General features: G+C 37.9%; 1 protein-coding gene across 2 annotated transcripts in view; it reads right to left on the reverse strand.

Moving 5' to 3' along the window:
* Window positions 1-377: 377 nt before the first annotated feature.
* Pafah1b1 (platelet activating factor acetylhydrolase 1b regulatory subunit 1) overlaps window positions 378-18,423 on the reverse strand; it is a 53,253-nt gene continuing 35,207 nt past the window's right edge. The window contains exons 3-11 of one of the 2 annotated variants that reach the window (XM_021175675.2): window positions 18,035-18,119; window positions 17,732-17,806; window positions 16,513-16,719; window positions 12,349-12,517; window positions 10,826-10,928; window positions 9,911-10,139; window positions 8,695-8,796; window positions 5,881-6,037; window positions 378-4,186 (exon numbers count right to left, since the gene is read on the reverse strand). In XM_021175675.2, coding sequence (XP_021031334.1) covers window positions 4,113-4,186; window positions 5,881-6,037; window positions 8,695-8,796; window positions 9,911-10,139; window positions 10,826-10,928; window positions 12,349-12,517; window positions 16,513-16,719; window positions 17,732-17,806; window positions 18,035-18,119 — 1,201 coding nt within the window. In that variant the 3' untranslated portion in view covers window positions 378-4,112. The remainder of the gene's footprint in view (window positions 4,187-5,880; window positions 6,038-8,694; window positions 8,797-9,910; window positions 10,140-10,825; window positions 10,929-12,348; window positions 12,518-16,512; window positions 16,720-17,731; window positions 17,807-18,034; window positions 18,120-18,423) is intronic. The other variant, XM_021175674.2, reaches the window with a different exon arrangement.

The raw sequence follows: 18,423 nt of genomic DNA on the forward strand, positions 1-18,423 counted from the left end.
AAAAAAAAAAAAGGATGTTTATCTCCAAGGTAAGAGATGATAGATACAAAATGGGCAGGGCCCTCATCTCTGGAATTGAGTCTGTATCTCTAAGAGACCAGTTTATAGCCACTGTCAGAACATAGAGCTGGAGGAAAGTGTGCTTAGCTGTCCAGTGCAGTCAGTAGTTCTAGTTAGGCTCAAGCCTATGGCTAGAGACCTACCTACATGCTGCTCCCTCCAGATAGGGGGTAGACAACAGCAAAAGGCAGTGGTAGCACAGCTCCGTTGCTTATGGCCAACTAACGTTCTTTCTGTTCCTGGTTCCCAAGTCTCACTTCCTACCAAAATCAACACAACCTCACCCCCAATGACCATTGAAAAAACCCCACCAGATCTAGTTTTATAGGCATTTAATAGTTTACCAATTGGTACAATAAGATTTTTAATATGCAGAAAACATGAATAAATTTTGTTTTACACAGTCTGAGAGCAACAAATCTTACTGTAAAACACAAGAGCAATATTATATACATTCCTTTACTGATTTTTAAAATTTTGCCGATATCTTCGGTGAACTCTTACAATCTGGGAACTGTTTTCTCCAATGACCACCTCTGCAACGTTCATATGAAATCAATGCTTGCCTTCGTGTCAGTGTCAGGACCGGCTTCTAACTCGTAGAGTTTGTGTTTATTTCTAACGTCTTCAGAGTGAGCTTTGGGGATGCCTGAAGGATAAGCAGGCAAGAAAGCAGCTACTTACATGATACAGTGAAAGGATAAAAAGGCCCATCCAGTTGTGACTTGTGAGTCCAGCTTACCCCATCCCACCCAACCCATCCCACTGGAAAAAACCCAAAACCTTTCTTGCAATTTTGCCCATGTTGCTTGTCTACCATGACATTCCTTTTTGCACCATCTAAATTAACCAACACATTGGGTTTATATACAGCTGGACAGGAAGAGTAACCTTTTCAAGTGCCTTTTCCTTCTATTTCAACTTGTTGCTTAAGGATTATCAAGCCACCACTGTCAACAAACAAAATGTCCTTATTTTTAAATAGTTTTTTTTTTTAAATTAAAAAACAACAAAAAAATAAACTTTAGTGAGTGGTATTATCTGGAAGTTCACAAAGAACAGAAAGAGGCAAACAGGAGACTGGGCTTGGTGAGCCTAAAGCCAAAGCTTCCAAAGGACTACTAGTGCGTCACGGCCCGGGACGGCTTGCTAATACTAGTGATTGTGGGTAGTGCTCTGAGCACACCATTGGTCACACCACATGCAGACAGAACAGGACGGTCTTAGTCTCCTAAAGTGCAAGATGTCATGTGAAAAGCAACTATTCTCCAGGTCATGTCTACACAAACAAACCTGCAGTTTGCACTCTCCATGCGGTTAGGACTTCTTGGGCACGCTGTGCTATAGGTGGCACTGGAATGTCTGTTTACACACACAATCAACAATCATCTGAGTACACAATTCTATCAGCTTTTTATTTAATAAGCAGCCAATCTGACTCAAGAAAGTAACAAAGCAGCAGTGAACCGCTAACCAATTCATAACGTCCTCTACCTACAACCCAAACCAGTAACTTTATCATTGTCCTTATCCCAGGCAAGGCACAGGGTTAGACAGCAGACAGAAAACAGTAACATAAGAGTAAGGGCATCAACAGGGCAGTGTCAAACAACAGTGTGAGAAACCTTTGCAAATCCGATGCCAGATGTGGATGTTGCCCCGCCACCCTTCATTATTCAAACAGGGCTTGTTATGTTTGGATCCAGCTGTGGACCATCCCTGAGATTCAATGTTTGCTGCTGCTTAAATGGAGGATGTCTGGTAACTCAGCTAAGCAGCAGGCTGTGGCAATCTCCCAAGTAAGGACAGCTTTGTTACAGAGCACTCTTTCCTCCGTTGTCAGTGAGTCACTGCTGCAGGGGAGGAAACCCAGGAACAGCAGCTTTGCTCCTCTACATTGGTACCATTCTTTATTGTTTCTATGAATGATGTCTAGATGTTGTGGCTTACCCTTAAACAATTCATGTTGCTACATGCTAAAACTGAATTAGAAAACAAGACATTTTAACACATACAAACAAATGTTAAGATGCACCATTTCTATGTATTTATATTCTTGAAATAGGACAGGAAATAGCAGCAAATGAGAACAAAGGTATTTTCTATAGCTTTTGGAGAAAAATTCAGTCAGAACAGCTAGGAGAAAAAGACTTCTTAATGAAAGCAGGGCTGCGAGGCAATGTTGTCCTAATAGCTAACCTACGGTGTTGTTTATGGAGTCACGATGGAGTTTTTGTCCTCAAAGAATAGCCACTTAATTCTCAAAACACTTTTCCTTTCTAGAGAAATCTCTGAGGAATATTAAGAACAAACAAGTGAACAAACAAAAGCACACAAGCTAGATAGTGAGCTGCTGTCAGAGCCTAATCTCTTGTGTATATCTACAGGACATTAATTCTCACCCTTTGTCCTTTCAGGAATCAAATTTCCATTCAATACTTAAAGGGACTTAAAAAAAAAAATCTATTTTACAAACGAATAAAATGCAGTCCAGAAAAAAAATATCATTGTTAGACTGTCACTGTTATGTCATTGTTTCTGTTAAACCTTTCAAATTGATTTTCTTAAAAAGAAAAAAAAAAAGTTGATTAGCTAGGTGATAAATTCTTTATTAAAAATTGACAATGGAATAGTGTTCCAAAAGTCATGGGCAAAATTCTCTTAAACCTACTGTAGTAACTCTGGATCAAAATATACAGCCTCTAAGGAATGTGTAGCATGGTGACTGGCCACATTAGAGGGGAGGACAAAGGAAGTGACTTTCTCTGAGCTTAGAAAGCTCCTCAGAGTCAGAAAGAGCAGAAGAGTTTACTCTGAAGCACGGCTGTGCTTGGTGTTCCCCAGCAAGATTTACTCTATGCCAAAGTTTTAGCACTTCTTCAAAAACTTAAGACCCAACAACATGGAGGTTGTATGTGTGTGATATACATATATAGACATATCCACTTATAGATAGGCCCATATACTTATAAACATTTACATATAAACAAAACATGAAAAAAAAAAACCCCAGTATATTTCTATGCACGCTTCATTACACCCTGTCACTTTTTTTATAGCTTGTAAGTGAAACAGTTCGAATTGTTATCAGGGTCATGTTGGAAACTGTTCCTCCCACTCCTTTAAAATGCGCACCCAGCTTTGTCAGCATTCATAATTCTGACATGCACATTGCACATCCCTACAAACATCATAAACACATAGTGATCTGTACCATGACACTCAATGGGAAGATCAAATTCTCCTGGGGAGTCACATCACTACACAGTCCAACAGTCTGGAGAATACAACTCGCATGTCTAGTGTGAAGAGAAGCCTAAAGTAGGACAGTGCTTCCTGACCTGTTTACAAAGCAGTAAGACCCAAATGAAAAAGGATTCACTATTAGCTGCTGAGATTTTTCTTGAGATTTACGATCATTTTCTTACATAAATAAACCAATAGCCTTTGCTTGATAGGCTGCCAAAACAAACATATCCTATTGATTTGGCAAAGGGGTCATGACAAAAACTTCAATGTGTAATCCCCATTACACAGATGGAGCAAAAGATTCTGAATTGTAGTCTTATTATCTAACACCCTTAAAGATTTATTAAGCACACTTAAGTGATGTTACATAGATACACATTTCAGAAAAAGCCCTAATAACCACCACTTTCCCCAAAATGAGGCCATCAAGTCAGGCACCAACAGATAGCAGGAAGAAAAACAATAATTAATAATCCAACATAAAATGACACTGTCAACTATTCAGTTTAGTGCCCTAGTTCAGTTTATTTAACTTCTGCCCTTGTAGGCCTGGTGTGACCAATGCCAGCCCAGGTTTTTAAACCCTATGGTACTTCTAGACAACATATGTAAATTTACAGTATACAATTTGGATTCACCATGCATGAATACTTTGTGTGTAACATTTAATAAGCTCAATCTACATCCAGAATAATTTACATGAAAGGACAATATTTATTTAAACAGAGCTCAAATGGGGTAACCATGGTATCATCAGAGTGCATCCAGAGGAAAAAAGGGAGGAAGAACCAAATGTGACTCAATCAACGGCACTCCCACACCTTTACTGTTTGATCTACACTGCCAGTAACCACATAGGGTGCCGTCTTATGGAAATCTGAAAGAGAAAAGAAAAGGCTTGTTTTCAAACCATACTAAGCCAGACAGAACGTTTTGCTCGATTTTTGAGCAGTATATTTTACATAACCCCAGCAGGCCTTGTACTTGATTTCCTCCAGGTCGCTTCCCAAGCTCTGGGAGTCTATGAACCTCTGCCTCCACACTTGGATACAATGTCCACAATTTTCTCTATATACATACCCATCCATACCTCTAAAATTACTGAGCTTACCAACTGGATTAGGAAAGGTGAAACTCAATTATTAAATTCCACTTGATGTCACTAGTATCATCCCAAACAATGCTCAAATCTACTAACAAGTGCATATTCACCCAGCATACTGATTTACTGAATGTTGTGCTCCAGGCTTAGCACTAATGCTTTACATGGGAACCAATGCAGCACTCCTGCCCAATTTACCAAGGGCTTTACTGTCACCACGAGGTTCGTCGATCATACCCTAGTGCATTACAACTTACTGAATTCACTGTTAGGAACTCCAGATGACACTGAGGACATGACGTTTATACAATTCCCTAAGTACCTGGTGATGGTGGTATATAGTGGATGGTGGATTTTTTTTTCCTTTCTTTCTTAAACAATAGAGTCCTGCCACCTATCTCTTACTATGTACATCAAGCTGGATGAAAATTTGGGACATAATCATCCTGCTCTGCCACCCAAACTGGGGAATGTGTCACCATGCCTCCAAATATTTTGTCTGCCTGTCTCTGTGCGTGTGTGTAAGTATACATACAGGATCAAGTACAGAAAGGTCAGAGGACAACTCCCAGGAGCCATGTGGGATGTGGAGATTAAGCATGGGTTTTCAGGCCTGTCCAAAAGCACTTCTACCAGCGGAACCATCTTGCTAGCCCTATTTCTTTTTTTTTTGTGCCTCGAAACAGGATCTTCTATGTAGCCCAGATTATTATTTAAGATCCCATTTGTTCTTCTTCTGCAGTATCAGGGAGTGACACTAACATCTCAGTCAAGCCTCGCTAGCTGGTACACCACTGAACAACATCCATAGCACTTAAGCCTTTAATACAGTTCCTCATGGTGTGGTGACTGCCAACTATAAAATTACTTCATTGCTACTTCACGGCTGCAATTTTGCTAGTTATGAATCATAATGTAGAAATCTGATATGCAACCTCAAAGGGGCCTCAATCTACAGGTTGAAAACTTTTAAGATTTCTTTTAGAGAGATGGTTCAGCAGTTAAGAGCACTGACTGCTCTTCTAAAGGTCCTCCTGAGTTCAAATCCCAGCAACCACATGGTAGCTCACAACCATCAGTAATGAGATCTGACGCCCTCTTCTGGAGTGTCTGAAGACAGCTACAATGTACTCACATATATTAAATAAATAAATCTTTAAAAAAAGAAAATTACAAGTTAATAGGAAAAAAAAAATTACCAGCCAGTCAGAAGGAGTGATCATTAAGTATCCTTTCCAAGTCGTTTCCAAACCCAATGCACAACAGAGAAAACAATATTTTAACTATAAGCTTAATTCTAAAGAGAGAAGCTTAAAGCCACTGTCAGGAACCCATAAGGTTGAAATAGGCCTTTTACCCTTATAGAACTCGGTCACTTCTTACCTGGAAAAGTCGACAAGGTTACATAAAACTGCTACATCTGGCACTCCAAAATTCAAATGTTCAGAAACCTCACAATGTGTACATACCCAAGGAGGTAACAAAGTGTTCATGCGCATTGAGGGTCTTCATGCATCGCTTGTTCTTGTAATCCCATACACGGAGGGTCTTGTCATCAGCACAACTCAAAATAAACTTCCCCCCAGAATGGAACAGAACTCCACGTACCCAATTATCATGACCAACCTTAAAGACAAAAAAGTATTTGACTTATTTAAGTAACATTTAGGATATAACACATTTTAACACTAAAACCATATATATCAGTCCTTTTTTCTTTTTTCTTGACAAGGCCTTATAACCTTGAACTTCAGGCAGGCACTACCACACTCAGTTCATGTGCTACTGGGAACTAAACCCAGGGTCTTTATGCCTGTAAATACCTATTCTATCAAGTGAGGCACATCTCAGAAACCTGCCCCATGCAAACAGGGCCCCATGTAGCTCAGAGCTGCCTAAACTCACTGACCTTGAGATGATGACCCTCTCTGCTTCCACCTCGGATGCTGGAATCATAGATATGTACTACCATGTCTGATCTTGTGCCATGCTGGGGTTTTAACCCATAGCTCTATGTATGCTATGCCAGGCAGGCACTCAACTAACTGAGCTATACTCTTAAGATACACTAGTATTCTTCCAAATTTTCACTATTTTTTTTTAAAAGTATTATGTGTATGGGTGTTGTGCCTATATGTATGCCCATGCAACACGTTGAATGCAGTGCCCTCAGCAGCCCAAGAGGAGATTGGATCCCCTGGAACTGGAGTTGTAAGCTGTCACATGGGTGCTAGAAATCAATGCCAGACATTTTGGAAGAACTTTTAACTACTGCTAGTGCTTTTACCCACTGAGCCATCTCTCCAGACCCTTGATATTATCTTTTAAAAATGTTAGTAATTAATAATAAAAATTGTGGAGCCAAAGAGATGACTGAGCAGTTAAGAGAATTTTAGGGGATCCATAAATTAGTGGTATACACACCCTTAATCCCAGAACTCAAGAAGCAGAGGCAGGTGGCCTAATCTAGAAAGAGAATTCCAGTACACAGAGAGACCTTGTCCAAAAACAAAACAAAACAAAACAACAAAAATGAGGAGTAGAGGCACTGACTGAGCAGCTAAGGTAATGGCTTTTAGAGGAGTGGAGCTGGGTTCCCAGCATTCAATACGGCCACTCACAGCTGCCTGTAACTCCTGCTTCAGAAGCCAATGTTTCTGGCCTACTCAGGGGCTGGCACATCTACATAAACATAAATACAAAAGTACATTTAAAAAACCACAATAAAAAATGAATTGAACATGGTTGTACACATTCAGTACTTGGGAGGCAGAGGCAGGCTGAATCAATCTGAGTTTGTGGCCAAGCTGGTCTACCTAGTTAAGTTACTTACAGGCCAGACAGGAATATGTCGTAAAACCCTGTCTCAAAAACAAAACACAAACCAAACAAACAAAAAACAGGGCAGCAACAACAACAAATCCCCATATATTTTTTGTGGCCACACCAAAAGGAAGCAGGAAAAAGCATCTCACTAGCCCAACAGTAGGAAGCAGAAACCTAGGAAAATGGCGACCTTGCAATTACAGACAAAAGAGCATGAAGATTTTAAATAAAGATCCATTTTTTCAACATGGTACAAATGAACCTAGAATACAACAGTTTTTCTGAGAAATGGGGTCTTGACTATGAAGTCCCGGCTGACCTGGATTCTATATAGACCATACTGTTCTCAAACTAACAGAGTTCCTCCTGCCTCTGCCTCTTGAGTATTGGGAATTTCTATTTCGTGTTTGTTCTTGTTTTTCAAGCCAGGGTCATGCTGTGTAGCCCCGGCCTTTCCTCAAATTCAAGAGATCTGCCTGCCTCTATGAAGATTAAAGGTATGTGCTGCTGCCACCACCACCACTTCTGACTGGGCGATCCTTTTATCTTTTAAATTAGGTTTACAGTAATCGGTTTTCTTTCAACATTGTCATATTTACTTATGTAGTTTTGGTTGATCTTTCTTGTTCCTTCTCCCAAATTTCTCCTCCCATCTCCCCACTGTACCCTTCCTGCATCCAATATTCCCTTCTCAATTAATCCTGTAGAATCCTTTAACATGTTGCTAACATTCTATATGCAGGTCTAATCAGCACTTATGTAGTTTCTAAAACCACGAATGTTATATTCTAAGACCTGCTACTAGCTTAACAATATCCAGTTAGAGCTTCTTAGGCAAACCAGAATGTCTAATATCCACCTCCCTCTTACATTGAATCTCCAAAACTGCTAAAATTGCTTAATTCATAAGAGTTAATTTCACAAGAGGAAAATAAACTAAGTAAGAAATGCCAACAAAGAGATAATAGCTGAAAAGAGAAAAAAACATCTTTAAGAAGTTGTACTGGCAAGATGGCTCGGTGGTTGAGTTTTGTTTGCTTTTCCAGAGAACCAGGGTTCAATTCCCCACACCCAAATGGAAACTCACACCAGTCTGTAACTCTTATCTAGTTCTAGAGGATCTGACACCCTCACATACAGTCAAAACACCAATGCACATAAAATAAATATCTTTTAAAAAGTAAACAAGTCTGTAAGAGCTTTCTCCTCCCGCGTTAACATAGTTAACATAGTGAACTAAGACCCTACCCCCAGCACTGACTGGTTTTTATAGGTTTATTTTCTATAACACTGCATTCTATAAACTAGTACTTTATAAAACTTTAAAAAGTTTATAATTGTATATTATTTTAAGGTCCCAGAACTGATATTTAGTAAGAAAGCACAAGACTATCTGATCCAAAAAGGTAAGTGCACAACGAAGATACCAAAGAAGTAATATGATTATGCAGACTTACAAGAGTCATAAGGCACATGCCAGTACTGACGTCCCACAGCTTAATAGTTTTGTCTCTGGAACCAGATAGCAAGAAAGGTCCAGGCTTGCCACTTTTTTTAGTCTATAAAGAAAACATAAAAATTACTTTTCCCATACAAAAAATAAGGACTTAAAATAACTTCTCTAAAATAATGACATTTACTTGAAATCTTGCAAAAAAAGCTGTTTTCATTTATTGAAATATATAGCTGGACCTAGCCTACAAAGAAAGATAAGCTCTGCCTAGGTTATACCAACAATGGCTTTAGCAATGAGGTTAGGTATATATAGCTAAGTGATGTATTTCTCTCCTAGCATGAAAAAAGGCCCTGATCAATATCAGTATCAAACCCAGGATTAAAAAAGATTTTTAAACCAAACAGTATTTTTTATATAAATTTAGCATCAAACTTATTACATATTGTATATAACAACCATCAGAGGGTACTACAAAGAATTTTATTTAGAATTTTTAATAGTTGAACTTTAAATAGAGCTTGTAATTTGTAATCTTTTGTTTGTAATAAACAAACAAAAGATTAATTTAGAGCCAGATCTTTAGCAGTTCAAGGCCAGCCAGGTCTACAGGTCTAGAAAGTTTGAGGATAACCAGAGCTACAAAATGAGGCCCTGTCTCAAAAATAATAAGTAAATAAATAAATAAATAAAAAATAAATTAAAAAACCCCAAAACTTAAAAAATTATTTAGAGCTTTATTAATATGTAGGGGTTTTTTTTGGAAGGGGGGGGGTTGGTTGATTATAAATCATCTCAGGGCCATCAGACCTGGATTTAAATGATCCAGTCTGCCTTTAGTAGATGATCTCCAACTTATAACAAATCAAGGATATTTTGTTTATCTTTGTATGTGTACTCTATTCTTGCCATGGCATGCAGACAGACATCAAAGGACTACTTGAGGGAATTGGTTCCCACTTCCTCCGATGTAGGTTCAGGAATCAAACTCAAGTCACCAAGCTTGGCGGCAAGTGTCTTTACCTATTGAGCCATTTACTGGCCCAATAATAAATAACTGACAACTACAAAGAGCAAAAAGCCTCAAAACTCAGAATTCTAGGTTACAGTTTTAGTTGTAACCAGAGACCTTAGACTGAAAATCGCACAAGTTACCTAAGGCTCTGCCCTTTGACACAGTAACAAAATCATAAAAAGACATGGAATCAATTGTACAGTACCTCAGATCCTGTTGCTTCAGAGATGGAAGAATATGAACTTTCTGGAGCCCAGGAAATGCATTCCACCACATGTTCATGTTCTCGGAGCTCAGCCTTGCATTCCTTTGTTGCTACAACCCACACACGCACAGTCTGGTCATTGGAACAGCTGGCTATCAGAGTGCCATCCTGATTTGGCCGCACCATACGTACCCATTCTCTGTGTCCTGTGAATGTCTTCACACAGTAGCTGTCAATTTAAGAAGTGAACTTTGTGAATAAATGGTAATCACTGGAACACTTTCCAAAAGTGATACAAATTGAGATGAAGAGATATCATTAGTTAAAGAAATTACACTACATCAAAAAAAGAAAAGTAAAAATAATAAAAAATAGACACTAACCTGAAGTAAAACAACACTAGGTAAAATAAGCTGACAGGAAACACCACTAAACACAATAAAACTTAAAAACCTCAAGTCTAATAAATGTATACCAGCAGCATATACATTATTTAAATTCTAATTTAAACCCAGATAAGAAAAGAAAAACAAAACAAAATAACAACAACAAAAATAAACCACACAGCGAAGAAAGAAAGTAGATATCTCACAGAACTGGCTTTCAAAAATTCTTCCTACAGTGCATTCATGTTCACAGTGCATACAGTGCAGTGTGTATATGGACGAATGAATGTATGTATGTATGTACATATGTAAAATGTATTTTGGTGCTAGGGTTGGAAGCTAGGGCCTTGTGCATTATTAAAACAAGTGTTCTACCACTATGCTAAATTTCCAAGTCCTCAAATATATGTGTGTTTGTCAGTCATAGTGATCATTCTAGATTAAAGATAAAATTACTATTTAAAAAACAATTTTTGTTTTGTTTTTATAATCTTTTTTTGGCTGATGCTTTCCAACTAAATCTACTTACCCAGTTTGCACTTCCCACATTTTTATAGTTTTATCCCTTGAGGCAGACACTATATGATCTCCATTAGGCATGATGGCTACTGAAGAGACATTGTGATCATGACCTAAAACACAAAATACAGCAAAGTATTCAACAGTTTACTGTGGGTTTTTACTATGGTATTTAAAAACTACAGAAAGCACTCTTACACTGAGCTTTATCTAAATGACAAGATCATTAAAAGTAGTAAGGGAAAAAGAAATAAGAGGCAGAATTTGATCCTCTATTTAAAAGTCTATCTTTGATGATGTTCATAGGAGAAAATGCTTTATTAGTTCATAAATACCATTCACATTCCAAATTAGCTATGTTTTCTGGGAAAAAAAACTCCTAACATATTTTTCAAGAAATAGACAATGACTGCAAGCAACTTTTCTGTCTTTTAAGAGAGGATTTCAGAGCCCAAGCTGGCCTAAAACACTTGACAGACCTGCCTAAGACCTTAATTGGGTGAACAAACACAAACTTCAACCATATACTCAACGTAATAATAAACTGTGTGCTAAATACCAGATAATCTTAATGTTTTGCTTCCTTTCCTTTCCCTTTCCCCTTCCGTTTTTGTTTTTTTTGTTTGTTTGTTTTGTTTTTCTTTTTTTTTTTTTGGCTGTCTTGAAACTCACTCTGTAGACCAGGCTGGTCTCGAACCACCTGGCTCTGCTTCCTAAGTGCTGGGATTAAAGGCATACACCAAAACTGCCAGGACTGTTTTGATTTCTTGAGACCGGTGTACTATGCAGCCCAGTTGAGCTGGAATTTGCCTTAAACCTGTGATCCTCCCACAAAGGACTCCTGCCTGCTAAGATTATGTACATGCTCCAATTCACCTGGCTTGTTTTAAAATCGCTAACACAGCATTTGTTCTTACACACATCTAAACAACCATATTCCATTATCTTTAAAGAAAACAGAGCCAGGTGTGATACCTTTGACCTCAGCACTTGAGGGAAGTAAAAGCAAGCAGATCTCTGAGTTCGGGCCAGGCAGGGCTACATTGTGAAAACCTGTCCCAAAAATCTAAAAGCCAAAGTCACTATCTCTTATCGACCAGATGGTATGAGTTATTTTATCTTTATAATTCTATGCCATAGGCATCATCCTCTTTATTTTCCAGATTAAATAACCTATGGACACTTAGATACTACAGCACCGAACTCTGGCTTCTAGCTTCCATATTGCCTGCTCTTTTCATAAAAAATAAAATAAAAAAGAAACAATCTCCTTAGTAAATTGACTGTCCATTTCTCTTGGACTAATTCACGTGACCTGTCAGTTTTCTTATCCAAATATACTTGATAATATAAATTAGTATGTCATACAAACCTTAAGTGCTCCTAACAATAACCTCTACCACTAAAGCTTGTTCATCAAGCTTGCACATCAAAGCAGACAACTAGGAATTAAGTGTAGGACACCCAAACATGACTAGCAAACTTTTTATCTTAATGCCCTGTCTGAGATTAAAGTACTGTCCTCTACCTTACCATGCATGGTTCTGATGCATTCAAAACCCTGAAAATCCCATAATTTAATCGTCATATCTGCTGAACAGGAAGCCAGAAGCTTGCCACTGTGGTCAAAGGAAATGTCCTGTACAGAGTCTGTATGGCCCTTGAGAGTTCGCTCAAAATCTCCAGTCTCATAATCCCACACCTGTCAAGTGAATAAAAAAATGGTTAACACCAATCCATTGCTTCCTCATTTCACAATTGACTAATTTCCAAAATAACAAATAATCTGTGTTAGAAATATCAAATCTTCAAGTACAAAGTGGCTTCTCTCTACAGAGAAAAATTAATGCTCCAACTATTCAAGAAGACCTTCAGTATTGCATTTGTTACGTATCTACCACTTAATTATGCTAATGAGAAGGTACAGAAAGTCAGCACACTCTAGTAGATAGTATTAGGCATACATGCACAAAGATGTGTTAGGAGCATTGTTTAGAACAGTGGACTGACTTAACGTCTTAACTTTACTAGAGTATTAAGTGTTCAGATACTGAGAGGACTAAGGAGAAATCATAAACTATAAACTATGCCTGAATCAAGTGCTCATGATTAACCAAAACACCTTTTTCAGGACAGGATTCCTCTGTGTAGCCTTGGCTGTCCTGGAATGAACTTTGAAGACCAGGCTGGCCTATAACTGAGAAATTCACCTGTCTCTACCTATGGAGTGCTGGGATTAAAGGCCTGTGCTACCAACCCAGCTTTAAGAAGTCTCATTCTTAAAAGACATTTTTTATAAAACAGAAATTATGAATTAGCAAGAATGATCACTCAAGAATACTCTTTGCTCTGGTGGCCAAATCATAGTCTGATATAAGTAATTTTTAAAAATACCGATTTTTGCACTTGTTTCACATGCAACAAGTATTAGGTTCAGTTCAATCTCCAACAACTCAGGAAAACATTAAAAATCCAAACAAAAACAATGGCCACAAACAGAAATAGAAAGGAAAAAAAAATTGAATACTGATTCTGTGCTCTAAACTCAGTTTAGTCCACTCTACCTACAGTGAGCAATTTTAAATGTCATAGGGAATACACACACACACACAAACACACACAAATTTGGAGAAATAGATAATATTAAAAAATTAAAATTCCTAGGCAATTCATTAAAGAGCCACCATAAAGGATCTGAGAACCAAACACTGATCCTCTGTAAGAACAGCAAGTGCTTTTAATGCTAAGCCATCTTCTCCAGCCCACATTTTAAAAACTTAATCTAAATAGTCAACATAAAACTGATAAACTAGGCCTAGTGGTTCATGCCCTTAATCCCAGGACTCAGGAGTCAGAGGCAGGCAGGTAGACTGCTTTGAGATCTAAGTCAGCTTGGTCTACAAAGGAAGTCGAAGACAGCCACGGCTTGTTACAGAGAAACATGTCTCAAAAAAATAAACAGACCCCAGAAGACAAAAAAATACACACACACACACACACACATATATAAATAAATGAAACCAAAATAAAAAAATTGAAAGAGGACTGATAAGCAAATATAAAAACTATAAGGAAATTCTAGTATGCATGCAATAAGATACAGATTTATATTTTTTTTTGTTTTGTTTTTTGTTTTTTTGTGTGTTTTTTTTTGTTGTTGTTTGTTTTTTGGTTTTTGGAGACAGAGTTTCTCTCTGTAGCCTTGGCTGTCCTGGAACTAACTTTGTAGACCAGGCTGGCCTCGAACTCAGAAATCCACCTGCCGCCTGCCCCTGCCTCCCAAGTGCTGGGATTAAAGGCGTGCACCACCACGCCCAGCCCAGATTTATATCTTATGCCACAACAATGTAAAGTATTTTTCCTAATTTTATTTTTGTTGTCTCATTATCTAGATCATGTTGACCTTAAACTGAGGTGTTTGCCTCTGCCTCATAAGAGATAGAACTAAAGGTATGCAGTATGTGCCCAGCCAGAATTTTTTTTTTTTTTTAAAGCAGTCTTGCTAGTAGCTTATTCATGAACCATCTGTTTCACTCTGGAGTGCTGGGCACATTGTAAGCTCTAAACAAATAAAACCTTTAACTTCAATCATACATTCGAGCATATCTACATGAAAGTGATCACTGTGTATTTAATTCTGTGCTTGCTTAGCTAGATTTATCCCGAAGTATATCAGGGGGTTATTTTTATTTTATGAGACAGGGTTTCAGGTAGCCTAGGCTAACCTCAAATTTGCTATATAGCTGCTAATGAACTTGAATTCTTATTTATTTATTTAATGTATGAGTACAACATTGCTCTCTTCAGACACACCAGAAAAGGGCATCAGATCCCATGACAGATATAGTTGTGAGCTACCATGTGCTTGCTGGGAACTGAACTCAGGACTTGAACTCTAACCCGCCACTTCACTTTTTATTTAAAGGCAGTGTCCCACTAAATTTTAAAGCCCTTCATGTAGTCTATTATTGTTTAAAATGTAGTAAGCATGCATATTTTCATCATAACTGGAAATAACTTGTCTAAAAGGTAAAATGGGCTGATGAGATGGCTTATCAGTTAAAGGAAGTTGTTCAACAAGTTTGGCAACCTGAATTCAATCCTCAGAACCCAAATAAAAAGTGGACAGAGGGGGCTGGAGAGATGGCTCAGTGGTTAAGAGCACCGACTGCTATTCCAGAGGACCTGAGTTCAATTCCCAGCAACCACATGGTGGCTCACAACCATCTGAAATGGGATCGAATGCCCTCTTCTGGTGTGCCTGGAGACAGCTACAGTGGACTCATATAAATAAAATAAATGATTCTATTAAAAAAAAAAAAAAAAAAAAGCTGGGTGTGGTGGTGCATGCCTTTAATCCCAGCACTCTGGAGACAGAGGCAGGCAGATTTCTGAGTTCGAGGTCTACAGAGTGANGTTAAGAGCACCGACTGCTATTCCAGAGGACCTGAGTTCAATTCCCAGCAACCACATGGTGGCTCACAACCATCTGAAATGGGATCGAATGCCCTGGAGAGAGAGCTCAGTTGGGAACTACAGTGGCTTACTATAGATAAAAAAAATGTTTCTATTCAAAAAAAAAAAAAAAAAGACCTGGGTGTGGTGGTGCATGCCTTTAATCCCAGCACTCTGGAGACAGAGGCAGGCAGATTTCTGAGTTCGAGGTCTACAGAGTGAGTTCCAGGACAGCTACACAGAGAAACCCTGTCTCAAAACAAAAACAAAACCAAAAACACTCTATTTCAAGAAATGATAAAATAGTCATGCCTGCGTCAGGACTACTGTTGTGATATATACAATGACATTTTATTAAACTATTACAAATAAAACAACTTTGGTTCTTCATATAAAATAAGCTTTAAAACAAACAAAAAATCTGTATTTTATCTATCTTTTTATATATGGTTTACATAACTGTCATTTTATTATAGGTAGATTAAAGAAAATTGTACAGTACTTTAGACTAAAGTTTTGGGGAGAGTGGTTTTGGAAACTAGTATTTTTACTGCCTGGTTAAAAATGAGGGACAAGCCGGGCGTGGTGGTGCACGCCTTTATCCCAGCACTTGGGAGGCAGAGGCAGGCGGATTTCTGAGTTCAAGGCCAGCCTGGTCTACAACGTGAGTTCCAGGACAGCCAGGGCTATACAAAGAAACCCTGTCTCGAACCCCACCCCCACCCCCCAAAAAAGGACAAAGTTCTTTTTTTTCCAAGAACAGAATCTATTAAAGGAAAGGATGACATACTCCACATTTTCTCAAATATATCAGTTACTTAATGGAAGAATGCCTCTCTAGAGCTATAATGAAATTTTAAGTCTACCTTTAAGGTTTAGTACCCAAATCACTCAATACAGTTTTAAAAAACTACCTGTTACCAAACCTGTCGACATCCTAAGTTTGATTTCTGAGAGAAGGAAACTCAGAGCTCCCTCTCTTCTGTGTCCCTTTGCTTAGGTCCTTATTTTCAAAATCTTTTCTGTCACCTAACTTACATCAAGTCTGCCTTTCAGAGAAATTTACCTTACTTTAATCACAGCATTTACTAGGCAAAGGTGGGAGAATTTCTCTGAGTTCAAAGTCAGTCTGACAGTCAAGACTACATAGAAAAAAGATCATGTCTCTCAAAACAAAACAAAACAAAATTAAAACAAAAACCACAAAACAAAAAGCAAAATGAACAAATGAAAAGAACTTGCCTTAATTGTAGCATCCTCTGAAGCAGAGACCATAACACTGAACACAGGATGGAAAATGACTCGAGTAACTGGACTCCTATGACCACTCAATGCGTATTTCTCAGGTGGACGGGGAATCCATTCTTTTGGGTCTCGTTTCTGACCAAGAGGACCACCCGATGTAAATTCTTCTTTTGCTTCATTTAGTTTTGATTCTAATTCCATTACCTTGAGAGGGAACATGAAGTTAAATAAAGATGTGTTCTATAATATATTTGGGTTTTTTCCCCTTTTAGGTAGGCTCTGACTATGAAGCTTACGGTAGTCCAGACCTTAGGGTCTTCCTGTTTCCCACAGGCTGGGGTTCCTATGCCCAGCTGGAACTAGTTCACTCAGACAACTTTCATTTACATTTATTAATAGAGATAGATGATCATCACACTTATCTTGCTTGATTTACGCCTGTAATTTTTAGGTTTTTCCCTACACCAGTTTATTATTTATCCTACAGGTAGTAATATTCACAACAAAAGCTAATATTTACTGAGCATCTACTAGGCATTGGTTCTTGTCCACGAGCTTGGTATAGCTGGGCTCACATTAGAACAATGTTGTCTACTCTAACTTTGTCTGTGAAGAGTATTTTAGAAATGGAATAGTATGTTACTTTCATCTTACATATTAAAGAAAGAAACAAACAAAAAAGAAACTAAAAACCTCAGAGACTGACTCATATAAGACACATAGTGCTCTTTTTTCAGTTACAACTAGTTATAACTTCCAAGGCATTGGTTCTCAACCTTGCTAACACTTTGACCATACACATTCTTGTATTGTGGTGACCCCCAACTATAAAATTACTTTTGTTGCTACTTCCGAAGTCTAATTTTCCTACTGTTAATGAATTATAATGTAAATATCTGATAATAAAAAAAGTATCTAATGTTCATCCCCAAAGGGGTGCAGTGCAACACACAATGAGAAGCACTGTTCTAAGAACATAAATGATGTCTTAACTATCAACTTCTTAGTCAAGACAATGCCGGTTCTAATCTCTAGACTGTATAACTTATATGCACCAATAATGAACTTAAAATCAATGTTTTCATGAAGCAAAAAAAAAATGTTTTGTTCACCCAAGATCAAACATGAGTATCAGCAGATTAGCAATTTACGGCAATATTTTCAGAAAATTTGTTAAGTACACATTGAATAAACTGACTTAAGAAGACCTAGTTACCTTTTTTTGTAATCTAATAACAGATGTCCATTTTTTTTCCAAAAGACCAGCATACTTCTTATCTAATTCTTCATTCTAGAGGAGAAAAAGTTAGATTTTTTTTTTAAAAAATGACTTAACCATGAATCTTTAAGATAAAACATTTAAATATTTGATTATATAAAAGTGGGAAAATTAAGCTCAAAACTAAATAAATCACAATAACAAATGGCAAAATTCGAACAGCTGAATTGACCTAACTACTGAACCCATTTACTATACTATGAAGAATTAGAAGACTGATAATTATAAAGTCACGCATACCATATCTAGTTCAGCTTCCTTTTTAAAAACGGAATATGCCTCTTCATAGCCATTTGAACGAAGATAATCTGCTATAGCTCGATTTCTGAAAGAAAAAATTCAAGTGAGTCCTAAACATATCTCATTTCTATTTGAGGAACTACACTTATTAAAATCTTTAGGGGAGGGGGTAGTTTCTCTGTGTAATCCTGGCTGCCCTGGAACTCACTATGTAAACCAGGCTAACCTCAAACTCAGAGATCCACCTGCCTTTGCCTCCTGAGGTGTGTGGTGGCACACGCCTTTAATCCCAGCACTTGGGAGGCAGAGGCAGACGGATTTCTGAGTTCAAGGCCAGCCTGGTCTACAAAGTGAGTTCCAGGACAGCCAGGGCTACAGAGAGAAACCCT

This window comes from Mus caroli, chromosome 11 (assembly GCF_900094665.2).
Source record: "Mus caroli chromosome 11, CAROLI_EIJ_v1.1, whole genome shotgun sequence".
In the NCBI taxonomy this organism is placed as follows: domain Eukaryota; kingdom Metazoa; phylum Chordata; class Mammalia; order Rodentia; family Muridae; genus Mus; species Mus caroli.